The sequence below is a fragment of the Uloborus diversus genome, chromosome 6, assembly GCF_026930045.1.
Source record: "Uloborus diversus isolate 005 chromosome 6, Udiv.v.3.1, whole genome shotgun sequence".
Lineage (NCBI taxonomy): Eukaryota > Metazoa > Arthropoda > Arachnida > Araneae > Uloboridae > Uloborus > Uloborus diversus.
The window spans coordinates 132,465,316-132,490,298 of record NC_072736.1 but is presented as its reverse complement, the minus strand read 5'-3'; the positions used below and the strand labels follow the sequence as shown (position 1 = coordinate 132,490,298).

Genomic DNA, 24,983 nt, shown 5'->3' with positions numbered 1-24,983 from the left:
CGGATTTCCGAGCTGTCCAACCCTCGTCCGTCCACTACTTCCAAATACGCATGATTGTGCTGCTGTTACGCTGCACACGAGTGGCTACTGCACGATAATACAATCCAGCTTCACGAAGGCCTACGATTCTGCCCTACGATTCAAACTCCGAAATTTGCTCAAATTTCGCTTTCTTTCGTCGAAGAGGCATTGTAAAGATTCAGTTAACGTTTACTCTAGCATATAACCACCGATAATCATACACGCCTCGCTACAGCCGTCTATATTCGGTTTGATCCACCGTTCAGAGGGCGCTGCTCAGCATACGCATGCGCTGCCGGTCTGCAATTCTAATCATTTGCATATCATGCCCTACTTTACGTTTCCTACAATTTTCAGCTCACTCGCGTAAGTCCTTCGTGGTGTTGCAATTTTTGCAAACAGGAGTGCACTTTAGTTAAAAAAATATTCTGTCGTTAATTATGTAAAAAATCGTAAAACTTCCATAGTAAATTTTGTTTATCAAGATATAACATACCCTCAACATTTTAGTAATTTATAATGTGCTTATCCAATGCAAAGTTTTCTTAAATGTATTGTTTTAGCTGCAAAAAAGATTTACCACTTTGAAGCTGCATCTTCAACAAAAAGAAATCCTTAGCTATTCCAATAACATGAAAACACACAAACACACAAAACAAAAAGTTTGAATTTTGAGATCTTGAATTAAAAATTATGTTTTTCGCAATAGCGAATTACGATAGGACCTACTCATCGGGTTTCTTGTTTCCACTAATGACTTTTATTGTAACCATAATTTGAATTCAAGAAGTCAAAACTCAAATGAATGCCAGGGACGGGCAGGATGCTGGATGTTGTGTGCTGGATATTGTTTTTGCGTGAAAAAGATTGCGTAAAGTCGAGAAGATCTTTTATAAATAATTCGATTGCGAGGTACATGGACGCCTGTATTATAGGCATAGAAAAATAAAATAAAAGGACGGACGTCATTCAGCGGTCAAGTGAAAACGACAAGCAATTCGTGATTGCTTTAAAAAAAAAAGGTACACCGAGAAAAAGCACACCTAGCGTAAGGGGCCTAAAGCCAATAAATTTTTAAATATTTAAGTGAAAGCGTTGAAACTCTTTCCATTATGTTTGAGACAATCTGGAAATTTAAAATAAAAGCAATAAAAAATTTGATACTTTGGTCCTTTTTGAGGTAATGTGATCCCAATGCCTTTAAAGACTTAAAGCGGTGTTCCGGATCAAATTAAAATAACTCAGGTTTGTTCCGCGTTAAAATACTTTAGCATATAAAAGGCAAAGCAATAAAACCTATTATACGATTAATACTTATTACTTTTGCTAACTATCGAAACAAAAAAGAAAATTGAATAGACTTCACCCTTTTTAAGCTATTTTGTAAAAGTTTCGGACAAATTCAGAATTTTTATTAGCATCACACTCACAACCAACTGAGCTGTGCTGTGTGCTACTCAAAAATCAAATCTCCAAACAGAAATTCAGAGAATTTCATTCATGAAATTCTCCAAACAGAAAATTAAATAAAAATATGCATGCGATGCGATACAATCGTGGGGATTCCATAAAATTGTAAATCCCTTACCAGATATTAACAGCCGTTTAAAATGAAAGACAAAAGAGGACGGAGGGAAACAATAAGAGAACTCTTTTTCATTCACTTGGGCCAGCAGTGTTGTGCCCTTTGCCGAGCTGATGTTTCGTAAAAGTCATGTGTAGTCGCATCCTTCCTTTCTACTAGTGCCCTTCTAGTGGCATTGGCATGGGTGAAGATATTTTTCCAAGGGCCAGGAAGCTGGTGCCGCTGCAGAAGGGATAGGGGTGACGCAACTTGCCGTTTAAGTTAGTCTGGTTAATGGTTAGGAGCGGAGGTGTGGCAAGGACACAGTCAAAATGGCCCAAAGAATCCTTCTCAAAGCTTGCAAGCGCGAACGCTAACAAAAATGGAAAGCTTTTAATATTTCATCAACGATATGGAAAAAAGTGCTATAGATTTAAGAGCTGTTTCGTGCTCAAATTCGTTGATTTTTCAAAACTGAAACAAAAACGTTATTTTTTAAATAATTAATTTTATTGCGTCCAATTTTTCTGGGGGGGGGGGGACTGGCCAACCTGGTCCACAGTGAGGAGCCGGCCCTGGTTCCACGTCGTTTTAAATAGTAATTGATAAGATATGCCTTTTCGGTTCTTTTTAACGTCATGTCATCTCTCCAATCATCAGAACAATAAAATACTGTCAGATGATGGAAAGAATTACCAAGTAAGCGAGAAACTTCATCACAGTAGCGACTCGCAGCATACAACATGCTGGAAAGAAGCATTTGGGTGCTCAAAAGGGGACCACTGTACGGATTTAAGAGGTTACAACTCAAAAAAGTTGAGAAACTGATCCGAACTACACTATGCGTATAGAAGAGTAGAGACTCAGTTTTTATTCTCTCATCTGATTACTGCGCCTTGGCGTTTAATGAAATAAATAAAAATCAAAAATAAACAAAATAAACATGTCGGTAAAGTTATAATCAAAGATGAAGTTTTTATTGCCGAAATAGCTCAGTCGGTAGAGCGTTAGACTGAAGATGAATTTTTTAAGAATTCGTGCAATAGCAAAATTTGGAGAAATTGTTTCGAAACGCTTTTCGCTACTTCAGGAAAAGCTTAAACTTCCAGAGAAATGGAAAGGTGGCCGAGTCGAACAATGGAGTAAGAAAGATGTTTTATAATCTAATGCTTCTTTACGTTTCAGATGCAGCAATAAGAATTTTGACTTTTATTCTATTAGGATAAGAGTAAACCAACGTATAAATTCTAGGAAAAACGCATAAACTATATGATTTCGTATAAATATATATTTATTTGCACAAGTTTAAACAGAAGCACGGTTTTGTGTTATGTATTTTTTGTGAAAGATATTACACAGATAACAGATTGCCGCATCTAAGAATCACCAAATTTAGGCTCATTGATTTTAATTTTTTCATAAAAAGAGAAATAGTTATTTTACTACACTTTATTTCTTGTTCTCTTTATAAATGCCTCTCCGTATATATCCTCTTCTTCCCATAAAAAACAAAAAGGGTTTATGGTAATTGATTATAAGAATCATTTGGCGCTGATTTTCAAAAAAAAAAAATAGTATACTGTCCCAAAAAATTCTTCAACATAACAATTGGCTTTTTTTCTTATGAATCTTCAATAGTCATTGGTTTCTTTTTTCATACTTAAAAAAGAAGACTTAAACACTCTAGTGAAATAAAAATTAATATTCGTAAAAACTCCATAATCGTATAAGAATAATTTGTTGATTTTTCATGTATTTGGCTCGTGTGTGTTTTGTTGATTTTTCTTACACAGTGAAAAGGAGTTTGTAATGATTTATTTCAACACAGTGAAACCCTGATTTTATGTCCACCCCAAATCTGCATTTTTCCTGCATTTCATTTTTCCCCCCATCAAGTCTCAGTTTTTCCATTAAGAATGCTAATTTAACTCGGATAGTAAGTTTGTTATTTTATGAATTTCCCACAATTTAAGTTTCTGGAAGTAAAAAAGGTTCTAAAATAAGCAATATGTTCCTTTTGTGCTTTTATAAAACTAATCTATACTGTTAAAAGTAAACCTATGAAAACAGAAGCGCTACTGCTTAATCCAGTTTTTGTCCAGCAATGAAGATGAACAAGAAGCACAGCCTGTCCCTTCTTTCAATATTGCATTAAAGAGCTTACAAATTGAGAAAGACTATTTTCTTTTTCATAAAGAGCAGGGGGAAAACTTTCAAAGTATTTCAATCCTGTAAGATACTGCATTTACTTTGAACACAATGACTTAAAAACAATTCACTAATTACAGACTGTTTTTAACCTAAACTCCCAGATTCGCAACTAAAAATGTGTTAAAAAGATCTAAAATAGTATGTACAGGTGTATCCCTCGCATAACACGGTTAGTTTGTTCCGTGTAGTATCGAAACCATGTTATACGAGACTTTTTTATAAATGGTTTTTTACTCATTTTTTAACCTAATTTATCATGTACATATCATAAAAATTGTCAATGTGTACGGTGTTATATCGAAACCATGTTCCGTGTTATATCGAAACCCTTTTATACGAGACCTTGAAATAATGTAAATCAAGGAATGTGTACCGTGTTATATCGAAACCAAGTCATAAGGTGCAAATTTTATAATAGCTGAAATTTCGGCTCAATAGAACATACAAACAAAAACTGGCAACAGAACATGCAAAGACCCACTGATTTAAAAAGAGTTGTTATAAACGATAAAACTTAATTATTTTACATGCCTCAAATTAAAAATGTTATCCGCTTTTTTTTCTGTACAAAGAACAAAACGCACACCATTAGAAAAAAAAATCTGAGCTTTTATGTAACAATAAAGTTTGTCTGAGCAACAACAAAAAAACAAAATTTAAAATAAAATAAATAAAATCATTCTATTTATTTTATTTCATATTTTGTTTTGACTACATTTTTTATTTATTGTTTGCCAAATTTAGCTTATGTTTAATCCTAATGTTATTTTCTTACAATGCATTGGAAACAAAATAATATTCACCTTTTTGCTTTTAGAACACGCTTTTAAATCAAGTATGTATTTAAAAGTTAAAAGTTAGTGTTATCCGGAGAAACCTTGAGCCCAAGACAAACAATTTTTTGTAAAAGTTTCATAAAAACAAAGTAAAAACGTATTATAGTTGTTATCATGCATTTTTTAACAGTGTATTGAACAAAAATTTAATTCCTTCTTTTGAAACTTGTGTGGCAACAAAACCATGTAGTTATGAATTAGAGTTTTGTACCATGTCAATATCGAAACCGTGTTGTAGAAGTACTGTGTTATATGAGGGACTCCTGTATAGTGAAATAGTAGTTATCGTATAGTTTTAATAGTAGTGAATGGTATAGTTTTCATAAAATATAGATACTATACCTTTTAAAAGAGTCATCTGTACTACCTTTAGTTTTTATCTATTTGATTTTTACTTTCTATGTATTTCCTGTATTTTACTTTTTTTTAACCCAGTCATTTCAGAAACGTAAAATTAGGGTTTCACTGTGTACTCAAAAATTCTACAAATTGAAAATTATTATTTTTATTATTTTCAGATAAAAAGTACATAAAGGAATATGAATTGAGTTTCAGATTTTACTCACATGCCAGAACTATCGTTTTAAAAAGGTGTTTTTTTTTTTTTTTTTTTGCAGGTTTATTCTGGCAAGGAATGTTTCTTGATTATAAAACAGTTGCTACAGATGTTATTCAAGGTGCTAAAAATAGACCTCATAAAGCAGTTCTGGTCGCTTCAGGTACTGTTTATGACTTTAGTTAAACATGTAGGCAGAAAAAAAAAGTTTGAATTTTGAGATCTTGAATTATAAAATTGTGTTTTCGCAATCATAAATTGTGATAGGACCCTACTCGTTGGATTTCATGCTTCTACAAATGGCTTTTATCACAACCATAATTTGAATTCAAGGCTTCAAAATTCAAATGAATGCCAGGGGCTGGATGCTAGATGTTGTGTGCTGGATACTGTTTTCACGTAAAAAGGATTGTGTAAAGACCAGAAGGTCGTTTATAAATAATTTGATTCTGACGCACATGGACGCCTACATTATAAGCATAGAAAAATAAAATAAAAGAACAGAGGTTGTTCTACAGTCAAAGAAAAACAGTAAGCAATTTGTAATTGCTCAAAAACTATAGAAATTTTACTAAAGAACGTAACAAATATAGTCAACTTGCGTTAACTAAAAACCTTATAATTTGAATATTCTTTATCATGAAGATTTCATATGGTCCCAAAATTATTTAGTGTTTTCAATACAAAGTTGTCTCTATATCTCAGCAGTAACTGCTTGGAAGTCGAAATTTTTACGAAAGTTTCATCTTTTGCATAAATTTTCAGCCAAAATAAAAGAATCCCCCCCCCCTTAGAACATGGCATCGCTTATCAGCTTATATGAAGGAATAATTTATTTGCAATATAGTGCACCTTAAGGCACACAGTATTTCAAGGTGCATGAGAAAAGTGTATCAGGGTGAGAAGTAGCTAAGTGCTAACAAGCTAAAATTTCATCGCATGCTAATGTTTGAGAAACTTAAAATATTTTTGTTAGCAAAAATTTAAAACAGTTGCCCAGGCCCTGATCTATAAATTTTGGGTCCCCTGCAAAAATCAGCAGGGCCCTTAACCACCTATTGGATTGTGTCCCCCCCCCCCCCCCCACCTTGAATAATGAATTTTTAAGAGTCTTTTTTTTTTTTTTTAAAGCTGAACAAAGTGAATGGGGGCCTGATAGTTGACACCTTCAATTTTCCTGAAACTTTCAGGATATTTTACTAGTATTGTGATAAGAAAAAGTCAAACTTCTTTCCTCTCAAATTTAACTTGTTTGTCCTTGAGTAGAGGTCAAAGTTTAAGGTCGTGAATAAATAGAGCTAAATATATGACTGCTTTGCTTCAAAAGCAGCAAGTGAACCAAGCAAATTTTTTATTTATGGATATTACTTGATACTAGGTACATGCTAGCATAAATATTTTAAGGGCTCACTCATGGTTTTGAGGGCAAAGGTCAATTGAAACTACTAATTTTTAACCTATTTTTTGCCTTGTTTGGGCCCAGATATCTGCTAAAGCAGTGAGTAACCCTCGTAAATGAGTATATGATTAACTACTCACCACAGTATAGTGCTAAGAAAAACATAAAATAGTATGGGTTACTTTTGGCTTCAGTAGTTAAACAGATGATTTTTAAAAAATGGTCAAGTTTAGAGGTCAATAACTTTGTGCGCAATGAGTCAACAACTTTGAGACACAGCTGTAGTTATAGTTCAAGTGATGTAGCTTAAGGTCCAGGTTAGAAACCCATGGTAACTAATCAAATTTTTTAATTACATGATCTCAAAGTTGAAAATTTGACCTATAACTTCAACTTTTTTTTTCAATTACAATCGATGAGTTTGTAACTTTGAGAAACAGCTGTAATTGTACTCTAAGTGATGTAGTTTTAGACTCAGGTCAGAAAACCACGAGATCTAATTATCTTGCTTAATTAAATGGTCTCAAAATTCAAGTTTCAACTACTCTAACACACGAGTCAAAACTTCGAGACACAGCTGTATTTATACTCCAAGCAGTGGCATTCCCATCAATTTTTCTGGGGGTATACTCCCAGTGATCTATTATGCACAATCTGTTTATGCAAACATATATATAATATATCATACTATGAAAATGTTTGGAGCTTGAGGGTATACGCTATATGTTTAAAAAATGTTTGAGAGTTAACGGCGTACATGGAGCATACCCTATGGGAACACCACTGACTCCAAGTGATGTAGTTTTAGATCTGTCTTACATACCCATGAGACTTGTAAAATTTTAAAAATAATATCTCTAATTCCTACTTTTACATGTTCAATATAGTTCATGACATGTAGTGAGTATTCTCTCTTTTTAAAATGTATTTCTGATTTTTAAAAAGTTTTGTACTTTTTTTTATAGATGGCAGCATTAAATTATGTCTAAAACCTAAAAAATTGCTAGTAGCGGTTAAAGTAGCCATTTTGAACATAGAGCATTGAACCAAAGCGTTGAAAAGCAGAGCATTCAAAACAAAATTCATCAACACTCAGTTTTTTATTTTAATTTTTAGCCAAAAAAACTAGAAGTATAAGATTGAACAGATACTGTGGAGAGGTAAGGTACTGTTTTTTTTTTAAATATCAACCAACGTTTTTTTATTTAAGTAGTTTACAAGTACTAGTGTTAACATAGTTGTACTATTCTAATAAAAGGCAACACGTTGAGTAAGTAACAAACTGCATATAGTTTAACAAAAAATGTGTCATTGAAAATGAGGTAGACATACATATTCAAGTTTCAAAAAATAATATCATTTTTTGCTCATTAGTCAAATAAAGTATTTTCAGAAAATTGTCGGAAAAGAATAAAGCTAGTAATATTTTGAGAACTATTTTCTTGTTGATTGACTTTTTTCTTTTTAAATAATTGATTAAGTAAATGTTAGGAAAATTTATTAGCTGATAATAGCTTTTTTCATAATGGTAACATTTTAATTTGAATGTCCCTTTCTCATTAAACTTTAGCATAATATTAAGTGTACTTTCCCTTGGAAGAAGATAGAAACATAGTGAGGCCAATTCTTCAAGAGATAAATGCATCAGAACTATAGGAAAGCCACCTTCATAAGTTTATATGTAGTTTTTTCTCCATGTAACTTTAAACTTCAGGTCTGCTAGAGCAAATCTGTGCTATTTTTGGCATTATGTTTTTATTTCTACTATTAATAATAAAAATATTTATTTATTTTCAAATGTTTATTATTTTTGCGTTCAAATTTCTACTATATTAATTCAATCTGTTATCCAATCACAATCTGCTTTTTTAAAATACAGCATTGATTTATTTTGATTATAAAGTCAAAAATGACATAAGAAGTAGAAGAAATGTGTGTTTTATCACGCAAATGAAGAGTAAAAAAAATATATATATTGTATTTAAAAATAATTTACAAGAGGCCCATGCGCATGTAATCTGGGTCAAAAACTACATCAACTGGAGCATAATTACATCTGTGCCTTAAAGTTTTGACTTGTGGATTAGAGTAGTTAAAATTTGACATTTTATGTTAAAATTATCATTTTTGAGATCGTTTAACTAAGCAAGATAATCAGATCTCATGGCTTTCTGACTGGAGTCTAAAACTATATCACTTAGAGTATAATTTCAGCTGTTTCTCAAAGTTACAAACTCATTGATTATAGAGTAATTGAAAAAAAAAAGTTGAAATTATAGTTCAATTTTGAGACCATGTAATTAAAAAAGTTGATTAGTTGCCATGGGTTTCTAACCCGGACCTTAAACTACATCACTTGAACTATAACTACAGCTGTGTCTCAAAGTTGTTGACCCGTTGGGTACAAAGTTATTAACCTCTAAACTAGGTCATTTAAAAAAAAAAAATCATTGACTTTGAGACTGTTTAACTACTAAAGCCAAGAGTAACCCATGTTATTTTATGTTCTTCTTAGTACTATACTGTGGTAAGTAGTTAATCATATGCAGTCAACTCTTGATAACTCTCAGTCTTATAACTCGAATGTTCCTTTATCTCGAAGTTTTCATTGGGTCCCAAAATTATCAGTATTTTCAAAAAGGTTGTCTCTATATTTCGAAGGTAACAAATTTTAAGTCAAAGCTCTAATGAAAGTTTCATTTTCATTTTATGCACGCAAATCCAATGAAAAGCATACAAAAAAAAAAAAAAAAAAAAAACCTTGTACATAGTGCTTTGATTCATCAGTTTGCATGAGAGAAGAGTTCATTAAGCAGACAAAGATTTTTTTTAAAAAGTATGTTAGTAAAATTTATTCTCTGTGAAAGAATTCTTTATATTCTAAACTATGATCGTTATAATCTATCTAACATACACTATATCTAAAGGAAAAAAAAGATATATTGTCCTTGAAAAGGCTGTGAGGGGAATTTCCCATAACTCGAAGTTAATACAAGGTTGCCCAATTTCTCTTGATCACACTACTTTCAAATATTATTTATGTCGTCCAGAAAAAAAGGCTACTTTTTCAAATTTTGACAAAATTTGAAGCCCACCAAAAATATCCAGCTGCTACTCAATCAACATTACGGATTCCTCATCAACATCTGGAGAAAAAGCATATTGCACCGACACTTGTGTCGCAGAATCTGGGAGGAGGTCTCTTATTACGTTTTTCAAAAAAAAAAAACCTATCCTGCCTTTTCCACGCCATCTTTGACCCCCTCTTTTTTGATGCACCAAGCGCTTGTGCTTAGATCTCAGCATATTCGGTGTAGTATTAAAATTCCCTATTAGAATAATGACAGCTGTCTCTAAAAGCCCCTTGCCCCCAAGGAAAGAGAATTAAATGAAAAGATCCATTTCAGTTAGAGCAAAACAAAAATTTGTCCTCTGTAGAAAAAAATTAATTTAATAACGATATGCATTGCAATATGAGCAGAATGAACTATGCTCTCCCATGGCAAAAATTCCCATTTCAGAAAGGATACCATCTCTACCAACAAAACTGCAAAGCCTGTTCTTGGTAGCAATACTGCCGTCATAATCATAGTTGCCGTAACTCCACTTTAGGTAAATGTTCAGGAAGGGCGATTTAGTTTCTTTCGCTTGGGCCACCAATTTAAATTGCGACAACTCTTTTGGTGATTATGTTACTAGGAGGTATTTTGAATGCTCTTTGACATAAGATCGTTAAATTGGACGATTTTCCAAAATTTGGGGCTAAAATGGCGGTTACGGCTTTTATGCGTAGTATACGACTTCATTCTGGAGCAGCAGAAATGCCGCAACTCCCTTCTTTAGCGTGATTTCGGCTACAAAGTTACGATTTGAAACACCATTCAGTGAAATTGTACTTTATATTTGTTATTTAACTTTTGCTTTGTAAATAAAAAGGATGAATTAAATTAAAAATGAACCTTTAACACCAGCCAAATAAGTTTTATTACATCAAAAACAAAACAAAAAGTCTTACTTGTTATTCACAAGTTGATACCAGGTCAGTAACGTGTCTGGTTGTAAAAATTTGCATGTTAAATACCATTTTTCGAATGACATATTTATCCAAAAATTTACAAAAGTATAGTGCTTTCAGTATTACAATTTAAATACCATTCAAAGGAGATATTTATACAAAAATTGACAAAACTATAGAGCTGTCAGGATTACAACTTAAATAACATTGATTAAATGACATTTTTCTAGCCATCGTCGACATTGCTGCGGAGATCTGCAGCCTTGTTATTCACTGGAAGATTTTCCCAAAATAGCCGTCTGTTTTCTGGCATGAGGGGGAGCAAGGTTTTTAAAATTCCTTCTTTTCTTTCAGCTGAAATGCCCCGTGCTTCGGAAATCGATTGCGGCATGCCCTTGTATTTTTGTGCCTTTACTGAAAGGAAATTGAGTGGAATGTACTCCTTTTCTGAAAAGTCAGTTTTATATTTAACGTTTTGCTGTCCCCTCTCCGCAACAATTTCGACGATATCTTTTAAGTAGGGCCTTGGCTTGGCCCGACTTATTTTGTATTGTGATGACTCATCTTTCCATTCCAAAAAATCGCTTTGACCCATCTCTTTCACCTTAACTTTGCCAGAATTGGCTTCACCGACAGCTTTAACGAAATCTGAAAAGTCGTAGGTTTTTTTTTGACGTTTCAGTGATAGTTCGACCTGGTGGTGAAAACTATCAGCCGCCATGAAAGTATGGCCAGGCTCAAAATAACGTAAGGTAATAGAGTTTGCAGCTATTTCGTTGGAGTTAACTATTTTTACGATGTACGAAATGCGAGTCCAATTTTTATTTTGACCGGCGCAATTATCCAGCCAGATAACTAAATAAAGTATGTCCCTGTGACAAATAAAAAACGAATGGAAAGCACTTACAAGATCTTCTTTTTTGCGCCCAGAAGTGCATTCATGCCATAGGCAGGCAAAAGGGGGTACCTGCGGCTTATCGCCTAACGGAGCGAAAGTCTCATTAAATACAACGATTCTTGGACAAAATAATACCTTTTTAAACATGTCAATTCGCGGTAACATAATTACTTTTTCTAGATCAGCAGAAACGTACAAGGTCTCGGCGGAAGTAGTTTGGCTGTCGGCGCGATATTTTTCTCGCGCTGCTGTTGCTTTCTCAATATGTTTTTTCCATTCAATACAAGAAGTACAGTCACTTGACAAAGAATCCTCTGTATGCAGAGGGTCATGTAGCTTAAAAATTTCGCAATGATCGCACTCTTCATGACCAAGTTTGGTAAACGAAATATTCAAAGCTTTGACACATTTTCGGTACAAATCATACGAACACGTAATATTTGGATACTTTTCAACAAAATCCGCATGCATATCAGTGACCGTTACGTCGTTTGGCAAATATCTTTTGTTCGGAGCGTGCTCCCTACGGTAATGAGACATGCTAGGCGAAAAAGATTCTATGTGTTTATTTATAAGATCTCTGGTTGTTTTGTCTCTTTCATACCGACCTCTTTTATCAGCAGTCACATAGTTACCAAAAACTTTATCGCCGTTCAGGACCTTAACAATGATTCTATCGTTTTTAGCACTATAACCAAGAGTTGTAAGGAAGAATGTTTTACACACATGGCAAGCTTTTCCGTTTTCATCTTTTAACTCGTACGTAACAGATCTCTTGCGTTTATCAGCATTCTCGCCGCGCCTTCTTTTAACTACCGATTGTGTTACACACGACGAAACAAAAAGCTGCTGTTCATTCGGTTTCATAGCCCAATATTCAGAATTTAAGACGTATCTTCGATTATTGGAAATTTTTGAACCGCAAGCTTTAAAGGTGCAAGCGCAACTAGCTTTGAGTTGATGTTGTTTAACTTTCTTTGACCGTTGATCCTCTTTCCTGTCATTTACAGATTGGCTGTACATTTTTCTCTTTCTAGTGGCACCCCTCTTCGTCAAACTTTCGGCTACATCAGATTCCTTAACGCTCGGAGTACTGGTATTTGAAGTGGACTGTCCCAGTTCAGTGCTGCTGCTGCCGTTTGCCCTATTTTTCTTTGCTTCCGTTAATCGTATATAGTAATCAAACGGATCACAATCACTGGAATCCGAAGAATCAGTGCAAACAAAATTTGGATTTAGCATGGAGCGGTTTGAACTCGTATTAATGTGGGACGGGCCCGCTTTTGGTGAAGATGCACTGTTGTTGTCATCTTGATCCAATTTAACTGCCTCCCGCTCCTCTGGATCGGTTTCCATTGTGGCGGTCAATTTGTTATACCCTAACAGCCAAACAGACAGAAAACTCATTAAAAAGGTGACTCTTGTTAAAAGCCGTTGTCCCACCTAATTAGTCTACGTAATTAAAACTAGTAACTGCAATATTGCACTAATAAATACACAAACTTTAGTGTAAGTTTTTAGTGAATTACAGAATAAAAATAAACTCACCTGACTTTTGAAGTCTCCAAGAGCACTTTTTTTTAGGTATGCACTATTGCTGCTGAACAATAATTCACTCGGGCACACTAGATAGGTCAAGATCACACGTCCACGTACTAAAATAAAATGAAGGTGTGCCACAGTCTACCTTGCAAAGTAAACATCACCAGCTGAAACTTCCGCGCTGGCCCTTTCGCGCATCGTGTCTCTGGTCCGTTCCTAAGCGTAAACACAGTAACTCCACCACGCGTGCGGAGTTGCGGCATTTATGCCTATGATTGGATTTGCGGCATTTATGCCGAGTACCGACTGTATTTTGGAGGTGTTGCGGCAAAACTGGCTATCGATTTAGGTGGGAAGGACGCTTCAACCGAATATATCCTTTCGTACACACATGCGTAATGGCCTATAGTACCCAAAAATCGCAATAACTCAAAATCGACAAAAAGTGGAGTTACGGCAACTATGCGTATGACGGCAGAATAGCCTTTCAATATATAGTAAAACAGCCGCAAGTTCAGTCCGAACGTCCTTTTTAAATTTGAGTTCCCCAAATGTGACCAATAACATCATAATCAGTAGATCAGTTATTAAATTGAGTCTAGTCTAGTATGATTTTAACTTTGTAGAGTCTGTAGGTGCTATACATAGAGTAAGGAAATGATTTCCTTACTTTACGGTTGGTGGATGTCAAGGTGATCCTATAGGATCCCTTGACATCATGTACAAACAAACAGACATCTCTTTTTTTTTTATAAATGATTGAAAGGGCTGAATTTCTTAGTCCTCTGGCAACGGGACACATATTTACTACAATTTTCGCAAAACAATAGGTTAAAATTATATAAGTCGTTTGTCAGGCATAATTGTTTTTAGTTAACCCTCAAGAAATGTTTAGAAATTTTTTTGCTAAAATGTATATAAAAGCGCTCATCTGTAGAAAAGACATGTCTCGTAGTCTTCAAGTCAAATATAAGATGTAAATGCATTTGTTGCTCTCGTTTTTATGGCAATATAATTCTACACAAAAGAAACATAGAGTAAAAATTTCAAATAAATCCTTCTACAACTTCTTGAGTTTTGTGGTAGCAAACACAGACACTGCATTTTTATACGTAAAGTTGCTTTATTTAAAAATTAAACATTAAATTTCAGTAATATTGATTTAGTCAACGTTTGAAGAGCCACTGAGCGCTTTGTTTTGAACAGTTCGGCAAAAAATGTATAAAATGAGCGGCGACTTGCTTATCTCCAGTAAAAGTACCACTCTTATCCGCTCTTTGTAAGCTTTCGTGACTCTTTTCATGAAGAAGAGTACAAATTCTGTTCCACTGAACTTTATTCTTTCACCTTAATGCAATAGTATTTGCAAAATCATGACTTTGAAAAGATTTATATTGTAAGATATAAAGGGTGTTTTTTTAGAGGTATAGAACTTTAAGTCAGGAACACTATTTGATCTGTGGGCCATTTTGATAGTTGTCACTTGTTTTGTGTTTAGTTTGGTTTGCCATTTCATCATGAACAGATAACAGGACGGTGCAACATGCCACACAGTGCATGTCACAATTGATTTATTGAAAGTAACTTTAGGTGAACGAATAATTTCGCTTAATGGACCCGTGAATTGGCCTGCAAGATCATGCGATTTAACTACGTTGGACTATTTTTTGTGGGGCTGTGTGAAGTCTCAGGTCTACACCGAAAAGACACAGACAATTGACGTCTTGGACGAGAACATTCGCCACATATCACTTACATACGGCCCCCATTGCGGCAAAAAGTGATAGAAAATTAGACTTCCCGATTAGATGTTCTCCAAGCCATTTAAATAAAAATGGTAAAGAATCAGCTTTCGAATAAAGCCAAACTCATGGCGATTTTCATCATTTAACGGTGTTTTATTTGAAACTAAAGTTCTATACCTCTAAGAAAAACACCCTTTATTAACATGGATTTTAAAAGCTTTTTTAAATATCTTATTAATTTTTCAAAAACTTTTATTTTGCTTTAGGTCTTGGAGTCCTGTTTACTGCTTTGAAGACAAATCCAGATGAACAGTCCTTTTATGATCAAATCTTAAACTGTGTATGTATTTTGGCTATGGTCGGTGATCCGATTCGGAACCCGAAATCAGAAGAACACATCAATTATCTTGTACGATATCAGAACCAAAGCTTACTGAGGAGAACAGATTTGCTTTTTTTCAATTTAATATGGGTGGCTGATTACCCTAAAAACTGTGGCATCTATGCTGCTCACTGTAAATACTTGAAACCTCATTACCTCACTTTTTACCAAAGGATTATAGACGTCGGTATATTTGGTACTTGGTGGAATATGAAGCTGAAAATGAGAGATTTTGATGTTAATCCAAGTGAGTGGGTTGATAAAACATGATTCATTAAAAAAATTAAAATTTAAATTGTTTCTTGTTACTGATTTTGTATAACTCTGATGAGCAATATTATCAAAATTGTTAACTTTTTTTATAAATGATTGAAAGGGCTGAATTTCTTACTGTCCTCTGGCAACTTCTCTTCTTCTTAAAAGTTTTGTTGTTGACTTCCTTTTTCTAGTGATTCTTAAATTTCATGGCAAAAACTTCGTGATATACAAACATAGAAAGTTCTAGAATTTCCCAACTTTTTGAGTTTTGTTGTGTTTGCCAATATGCTATTTATGGGGTGCTAACTTTTGGAATCAGAAATACTTTAGCCATTACTTGTTTTGATAATTTTTAAGGAAAATTCAGTAATTCAATTAAAACAAGTGCCAAGTGTGAAACAATTACTTAAGTAATAACAAGGGTCGCAAGTGATCGGAATGCAGTAGTATTTTTTCTACGGGACAAACCTGTTCTGGTATATTTTTTCAAGTAGTTTTTTTTTTCCCTAAACAGACTTATTTAGCTCTGTATGAATCTGATTTTTGCCTAATATAGACATTTTTGGAAATATTTTCAAACTAGGTAATAAATAACGCTGTCTAAGTTGACTGCTATTTTCAGGCACAGAATTTAGATCTATCATATAATTCAACCTCTTTAAGTTGACCACTAAAGTAGTGCACCGCAAGTTGTTAACTTACACAGGTTTCACTGTATTATAAAAATCAGATTGACAACTTTTACAGGGTTCGTACGGGTCATTGAAATCCTGGAAAGTCATGGAAAAAAATAAGCAAATTTCAGACAAGGAAAATTGAAATTTTCAAAGTCATGGAAATTTGTTTGAAGTCATTGAAAAATGTCCTGGAAAAAAAGAAAGTAACTGTTGCGAAAATAGTATTAAAAATCTTGAATGATTTAGCAGTATTGCGCATAAAGGCTATTAAAACTGGAAAATTGTGTGATCTCAAAAACAAATCCAAATTTTGAAATCTCATTGCATCCACTTCTGCAGCAGCCGCTCGTCTTTTTTTTGCAATATGATTTTACTGCTTGGATATCACTCATTTTCAATTTATCATTATATTTTCAACACTTCTTTTATTTTATACTACCCGCCTGCGGCAACCAACTGGTTCGCCTTTTTATGCCATTCGCCTTTATGCAAGCAGAAAACCTACGGCGGCTGTTTGGCTAACTTGTCATTCACCTTTTTATGTCAAGTTTGCTGCTTTCGGGGGCTGTTTAAATAAATTTGGCAGCGGTATTAATCAATTCATCTCTATCTTTTTTTGTGCTATTCACCTTTTTAAGCCAAGAGATTGCCACCTTCAACGGCTATCTACCTTTACGATCTATCTCTAAATCTTCTTATCTATCTCTATTTATTTTAACCTCTCGGCCCATTCCCTAATAAAAACAAAGATCACTCAAAAAACCGATTTTTTTTATCTAAGGAAAGCAAAAAATAAAAGTTACATCCAAAACTCTCTGTATTATGCAAAAAGTAGCGTTTGCAAAAGAAACTATTTGTATTGAATTAAATGCGCACAACTGTGAAACATAACACAAGTATGAAACATAACGTAATATAGATACAGCAAAACGTTCAGCATAGGGGGGGGGGAGGGGATTGGAAAAAGAAATAAATGCAATCCCTAAATAAAAGAAAAAAAGCAAGCGCTGCCGGAAAAACACTTGGTCATGACGTCATAAAATGTAGAAGTAAGCAATATCTCTATATCTTTACTAATAATAAAGCTGAAAGTCTCTCTGTCAGGATCTCTGTGACTCGCATAGCACCTAGACCGTTTGGCCGATTTTCATGAAATTTGGCACAGAATTAGTCTGTAGCATGGGGGTGTGCACCTTCAAGAGATTTTTCGAAAATTTGTTTTTGTTCTTTTTCTATTCCAATTTTAAAAACATTTTACTGAGCAAAATTATCATAAGATGGACGAGTAAATTACCAAGTTATCATAACGTGGAAACGTAACATGGACAAGCCAATTGGCGAGAATTCATCACACATTAATTGTAAATATACAGGCCAACCAAAAGACGTTTCAATTTTCTACTACAGGCAAAACCGTGCGGGTGCCACTAGTAGTAAATAAAAGTAAGGTTTCACAGAAATTCTGGAAGTCTGTGGTGGACCAGCATCCAGGAGACCCTATAGCACCTACAGCCTTGAAAAATTTCACAAAATTACTTTGAGCCCCGGGGGTGTGCACCTCAGGTTTTATTTTTAAAAATTTGAATTAGTTTTTTTGTAATTTTTTAAGCTCAAATTTAGCATAAATTGCCTATTAAAAGGGTGAAAAATTACTCGCACATATTAATATTTTATATCATTGGAAAGGGTAGAATTTGCCGTGTTCTACGCAATTTGTTTCAATGCTCTAACTTAAATATGGTGGGTTTTATTTGCATTTTTAGCTCGAACTTTTTTAGGCTAAGCTAAAATTTAGGCACTACTGTCTTCATTAAATCTATCAGTAAAGAGCAAAGGAATTGTCCCAGTTTTCTTTTTGACATCACTGGAAAGAGTAGGTTTTTTTACTCCAGATCTAACTCGGCCTATGGTCAAAAAACTGAGCTTCTATCTCCAAAGAAAAAAAAGTTACATGCCATTGAAAACCAAGTTTGAATAATTTCATCTCCATTAAAATTATTGATGTTTTATTTGGCGTTGCCTTTTCGATTCGCTTGATTCTTCTTTCTTATTCACAAACTTTAAGGGTTTCGATTTTAATGGAAAATCTTAGTCAAATCAATACAAGCCCTAAGCTAAAGAGCAAAATATATTACTAGAGTCCACGAATATGAAAGCGACTTTTCAAATGTACAAAACTACAGTTTTGCAATGCTCAGGAGCCCCATAGCCCTTATTGCTCTGCAAGTTGGTACAAGTTATTTAGAAACCCGGGGCAGGGTTAATTTTTGTTCCAAAGGGAGATCATAATGCGTTTTTAATGTTTCTTTTTAATTGAGTTTAAATCTGTGCGAATCAAATAAGATTGCAAAGCAATCTTTGGGGGTTGGTGAGCGTCAGTGAGCAGGGGCAGAACCCCCTAGTAGTAAAAAAAAGATAAACATTGTGGTGATTAAGATTCGATCTTTCAATATCGAATCGTCAGCAGATAAGAGAATGTTTTTTTCGACCTAGTCGACTGATGCGTGAAAATATGATGTTTTGCATTTAGAAAATTAATTTAAAAAAAATATTGCATATTTTTGAAAACTTTTTTTTCTGAAGAGGGTGAAATGTTTTCACTAGTATATACTTAATTTTTAGAAAGGAATCTTGTATACTTTTTGCAGGATGAGTTTAGAAAAAAAATAAACTTAGGAAAAAATGCAAAATAAAGGTTTTTTCAAAAATTCATTAAAAAAAATAAAATTATCAAGTATGGCAGTACCAGCCCTACTTCTTTACCCAACTTTCAGAGCAAGGAGTCAGTTTACGGTCCTGTGGTGACAGCTTTATTGTTTTAGCAGATGCTGATGTACTTTTATCAATTTCCTTCGTGTAAAAACATATTTAAAACTAATAAAAAAGCTAAATTTAATTATTGTAAACCATTATATGAACATTCACATAAATTTATGCCTATGTTTAAATTTTGTAATTAAATTAAAAATTCTTGACTTTTGAAAATTAGTTCTCAAGTAGATGACGGGGCACATGTGAACAGTTCCCATATTCTTTTTGCAATATAAATATTAGTGTAGGCTTATTATAAGTGTTAAAAGAGATGAAAAGATCTATAATTATTATTTTGCAGCAATCGGTTTGTAAATTTATTGTTAATTATTATTGCATAATTATTGATTATTATATATATATATTTTTTATTTTTTAAATTCTTGAATTACTAAATAGTTGGCCAAAAGTATAGTGGTATATAATATTAGGAAGGAAAATAAAGATAAAATATTTTCCTTGAACTAAAAAATGGAAGTTTAGAATAAATTTTAAATTCATCATCATATTCTGTACGAAGTACTGATGTGCTGGATCGTTAAGAAAGTAGATCCGTGGATACGGACCCGGACCCGTATCATTAGTGTCAAGATACAGGGATACGGATCTCCAAAAAAATTTTTTACCCAAATTAACTACCCAAGGGTAAAATTTGCTATGGAAAGTACTCCCATTAGGTTAACGGCAGTTTCTTCAAAAAATGTCATCTACGGCGATAATATAAACAAAATTATTTACTCCTTAAATCTCCGTTAAAATCGAGGTGGAATGGGTCAGCGCTACATTAATGCTTACATAGAATCTGAAAAATTATTTCTATATAGACTGGTAGATGTAAAATAGAGGAGCAAGAGTGTAAAGCTGCTTCTGGACAGGCAAGAAATAATTTTTCGCATTTTATTTCAATGTAAATGCAGCGTTGACCCATTCCACCTACCACGACCGACGAAATAACACAGCCGGGAACAACTTTACAACTAGTAAATAGATAATTTAGTCTCACTTTTTTTTTTGAAGGATGTCGAGAAACACCAAAATGAAGAATTACACAAACCCCAGGTCAATAATAAAAACCAATACTAAATTAAAAATTAAAAAGAAAAAAAAAACATCGCTCAGAGAGCCGACCTCATGTTAAGATGAATTTCGCAGGTCAGAATACATCTTGTTAACAAATGTAAACCGACAAGAGATAGAAATTTTAAATCGTCGGGCTTTTTCTCTTTATCTTCCGACTATGAAGTCGCTACCAATGACGCGTATAAAGGCTTAGAATAGCATTAAAATTTACTTAACAAGATTATAGCTCCTACTGTGTATAACTTGGAAGTTCCAAATAAATTTGAAACACAGAAAACTTCGTTCTTTCAATTAGGGCCAATATTTTTAACCTACGGGTAAGTCTTTACTACCGTAATTGTAAAAAACATTAAGTCGGTTTTTAATTAAAATCTCTGGTAGCTAAAGTTCTACAAAAACGAGGTCAAGCTAAGAACACTTTTGATCAAGTCACCTTTGAATGAAAAAGAATAACTATCAAAATCGGTTCATCTGTTTAGGAGCTACGATGCCACAAATAGACACACAGATGCACTTTTAAAACTTATTATCCCTTCCTTTTTGCGACGGGGGGTAAATAGGCTTCGGAAAGTATAACTTATAATTTTGACAGGGAATAAAACCTAATTAAAACAGAATTTAAGAGTCTTTAATTCAAATATTTAGGAATTTTTAGAATAAAAAAGATCCGCCAAAAAAGTAACGGATACGGATCCTTATTTTCCCTCGGATATCCGCAGATACGGATATCCGCAAATATGGATATCCGGAACATCACTAGCATGAAGCTGAAACGCACTATACGTATAACAAGAATAAACTTTACGTAATAAAACATTCTTTGTATTGTTTAATCTTATAAGTTTTTTTTCTTGTGGATCCAGTGATTTGATAATGCAATGAAACTTTAAAATTTGACTGTGAGCAGAGTTACATAATTCCGAAAAAATATTTTCTTTATGACAGCTACTGTAAAATTCAAACTGACACAGTATAGGTTACAAACCCTTGAATGTAATTGGTATATACATATATGTATATCATTATAACAAATTTTTCGTTGACATATGATGCTTGTCCTATTTTTCAATTGTGTTCACATGTACCCCCCTGCCTATAGGGGCAAATGTGAACAATTGAAGACATTTTTTAAAAAATTTCATAAAGTATGGAAATATATTTTTTTTTTAATCTGAAAAAAAATCCATGGCACAAAGTAAAGACTATTCAATCATGGGGACTCTTTTTCTGTGAGAAATTGATATTTTCTGAGAAATTGAGAAATGAAAAAAATGTTCACATGTGCTCCCTTTTCTCCTACTTTCTTCATTTTGCTACGCCTACTCAAAGAACACAATTCAATTGCATCCAAGTTCGTTACACAATTCAATTGCATCCAAGTTCCTTTCTATTACTCTGAAAAACTTTATTAATAAATTTATCTTAATTTGTTGAAGGTTTTAGTCAGGTGCAAGAATAGAGTTATTTTTATTGCTCTAAAACAGTATGTGCCCAACATACGGCCCACAAAGCTAATCCATGTGACCCATTTTTATGAAGTCATGGAATTTTTTCATCCAAATAGAGCATGAACCCTGTTTTTAATATACAGTGGAGTCTTGATAACTCGATACTCCAAGGGAACCTGAAAACATATTGACTTAAGCGGATGTCAACTTGTTGAGGTTCCATAATTTTAATTCCTAAAGAGTTTCATTATGACTTACTTACACTGATGCTTATCGCTCACATTATGAATTTTCTTTCAGTTTTCTTTTTTTTTGAAAATTACTTAATAAAATCATCAATATATTTTTAATACCTCACGAGGAATAAATCCATAATTTTTGTACAGAGATAAAAGCTTCTTGTCTGTCAGGTCTGTCAAAGATAAAAAGCCCTACTCACATATTTGAAAAACATGTCCTGGTGCCTTCTTTCTCTAAAGGACTCCCCTGGGTACATTTTCCTAGCCTTTTAGAATTGTACTAACAACATGCAACTATCTAAAAGATATTTCCCGCAAAAAATTGACCGACCAAGGAAACACAACGTAATTCTGAGAAAAAGTCAATATGAAAGAATGTCGATAGTAAAAATTGCACTACAATAGCAATTCGTTGTCAACTTATAGGGGTTTCTGCAAATGTGGGTCAAGTTAAGAGGTTTTTGGCCATTGAAGTTAGCATCGAGCCCAACTAAAAGAAAAATAAATGTCGAGTTAACCGGGGGTAGTCGAGTTATCCACAGGTCGAGTTGTGTATACTCAAGATATTTAAAACAAAAGCCTAAGAGATTTCAAACACGTTTATTTTTTCTCACATGGTTAATCAACTAATTTTACAATAATTGGAATATAGGAATACACTTTATTATTCTACATCATGTACAACTATATACAATGACAATTTACAAAAAAAAAAGGAAAAACCGGGAAATAAAGAGCTACTTCAGCTGCATTTGCCAGTTTTTAAGTTTATATATGAAAAGTATGTTCTATGCAATTAAGTAGGAAAATTTACAATGTTTTTTACAAGGCTACCAATTGAAGCTGTTCTATTCCCTTGTCTGGATTTTGCTTAAATGCTAATCTGTTTGGTTAAAGACTAAGTACAAATTTTCAGCAAAGTATTTAAGAAACTTTCTAATGGAGCACATTTTCTCCTAGTATGCTGTATAATCTTGACACATAGCAATATTAAAAAATGGGTTAAAATCATATTTAAATTGAGCAGTCATCAATGTGTACTTATTTTGAGACTTTATTTCAAATGGAGATTTCTATCCTCATATGCATTTTTCTTCAAACATGCTTTTTAAAAAATGAGATCTTTTCCTCATTCATAAGGCAGTGGGACAAACTTAACCAAAAACAATTATAAGCATTGACTTGGAATTCATCTGCAATGTCCCCTTATAACATTTATTTCAATTTATGCTTTTGTAGCTAAGAGTTAAGATTATTTGTGGTATACTATTATTAAAGGCTGGATTATATACAGAGGCAAATTTTTGAAATAAATGCATATTTCATTTATTTTTAGATTTTTATTTATTTATTTTTGTAAGTTTAAGAAAATTAAAAAAAAACATTTTGTTTATTACAATGAAGGGGGGGGGGGGGGGTACACAAAGAAAGCCATTTCCTGGAAATCAATACTGTTCTGACCAGTCATTTTTTATTCAAATGTGGGAACTTTTTTTCTACTTAAGTCAACAATTATTTATTCATATTTTTTGATATATAAAGAATTTTCTGGGCACATTTTAATGATTCTTTAGTGCATATAATCCAGACTCTAATTATTAGTTAATATGAATTAGGTCTTATAGAGTCTTAAAATCAGAAACCAGTTCATCCGCAAGAGGCACCACACATAATTGGCTTGCACCAAATGAGCAAATCGGATACTAAAAGCACATGCATATGAAACTGCTGGGTATAAGACACACCTTTTAGCACATGAAGTATACAAATTCATCAATGCTATGTATGATAAAGTAGCTTTGCATGTTAGAAAAGTTACATGCAAGGAGTATCCTTTATGACTATGCTGATGTTATTCTCATTTATCAAATTATGATGCTAATGCAGGATATAAGAATTTTTGTAACTGCATGCTAAATTACTGGAAGAACATGAACGTAAAACTTTTCGCTAAGTAAAAAAAAAATCTTCATAATTCAACGTAACAATTTTGACTTCCTTTGAATTACAAAAGAAATAAAGGGAGAAAAGTAAAACTGTTTTTTTTCTTATATAAATATAAACAACAGATGAAATTCTGAAGTATTGATGATCATGAATATGAGTTATAATGATGAACTACAAAACAAGTTAAATTGATCAACAGTTCTATTATAAGTAGTTGTGATGAAAATGTTTGAAAAAAAAAAAAAAAGTAAAAAAATATGTACATATAAATGCTTCCATATCAATGGAAACAAAGATGACAATGATGAAACAGAAACAGTTATTGTCAAATATCAACATCTAATCCTTTGCAAAACACTAATATAAAATCTTGAGAGAAATATAACAATCTTCTAAATTTTATCAACTTGTATAACATACGAAGAAAACAATTTTTAACTATGTGCAGAAAAAAAAGTTTAACGTTAAATTCACTTTATTTGAAATTAATTCTTTAAATTAAGTGTTAAAAATGATGCTTAAAACTAAGTATTAAAAATGCTTCTTTTTTTTTATCCATTGTGTTCTGTAAAATTACACAATGTGGAAACATTTTAATGTCAAGAAATTTGTAAAAAAAAAAAAAAAAAAAAAAAAAAAAAAAACCTTAAAATACTGGAAATATGAATAATACATGTAAAATATTAAAAATTATATGTTGTTATGTTAGGAGTTTATCATATTACATAAACCGACCTATTATTAAATAGTATGTGTATATTTCAAAGTAATAGGCACATTGTGATTTTAAATTTTTATATATTTCTCAAAAATAAATGCATATTACAAATTACAACATACAGAATAAATAATATTAAAATGAGATCCAAGCTAATTCCGTATTGCAATAAATTAGTTATAACATAAGTATAAAATTAAAAAAAAAAAAAAAAACTTTTAACTTCAGTTTTTTCATTTCCCTTAAGTTTTTTAATTGCAGTAAAGCACCTTTAAATGTCAAAATGAGATTCAATAACAAGGATGATTTAAACACAGAATAATCCTTCAATTAAACAGCTCCAAGAAAAAAAAAAAAAGGCACCAGCAACATTTTAATAGCATATTTAGAACTTTTACTTTTGCTTATAGTACAGATAGCAAGAATGAAATTTATTTAGTAATCATGAATCATAAATAAATAGGAATGCTCTTTTTAATATACAAAGACCTTTTCATGTATTTTTAAATCAAAATTATTTGTCTTTGATAATCAAATAACTGGTTTTTATATTGTTAACATTGGTTAAAACTGAAAAAGAAAATGTGTGAAAGAAAGTAAAGTGATATCTATAAAAATTAATAGGCTTTAGTACCT

At 32.7% G+C, this 24,983-nt stretch overlaps 1 protein-coding gene across 1 annotated transcript; it reads left to right on the top strand.

Moving 5' to 3' along the window:
- Window positions 1–2,504: 2,504 nt before the first annotated feature.
- On the top strand, window positions 2,505–15,481 carry LOC129224661 (mitochondrial import inner membrane translocase subunit Tim29-like). Its single transcript, XM_054859199.1, has 3 exons — window positions 2,505–2,727; window positions 5,250–5,351; window positions 15,054–15,481. The coding sequence occupies exons 1-3, from the start codon at window positions 2,604–2,606 to the stop codon at window positions 15,437–15,439; spliced, it is 612 nt and encodes a 203-aa protein (XP_054715174.1). The 5' UTR covers window positions 2,505–2,603; the 3' UTR covers window positions 15,440–15,481.
- Window positions 15,482–24,983: the final 9,502 nt, after the last annotated feature.

Excerpts from the sequence above, each read along its gene's own strand:
- LOC129224661 (XM_054859199.1), top strand. The coding sequence starts at position 2,604 with ATGAATTTTTTAAGAATTCGTGCAATAGCAAAATTTGGAGAAATTGTT. Across the intron at positions 2,728-5,249 it reads TGGCCGAGTCGAACAATGGA|GTTTATTCTGGCAAGGAATG; the intron begins GTAAGAAAGATG and ends TTTTTTTTGCAG. Across the intron at positions 5,352-15,053 it reads AGCAGTTCTGGTCGCTTCAG|GTCTTGGAGTCCTGTTTACT; the intron begins GTACTGTTTATG and ends ATTTTGCTTTAG.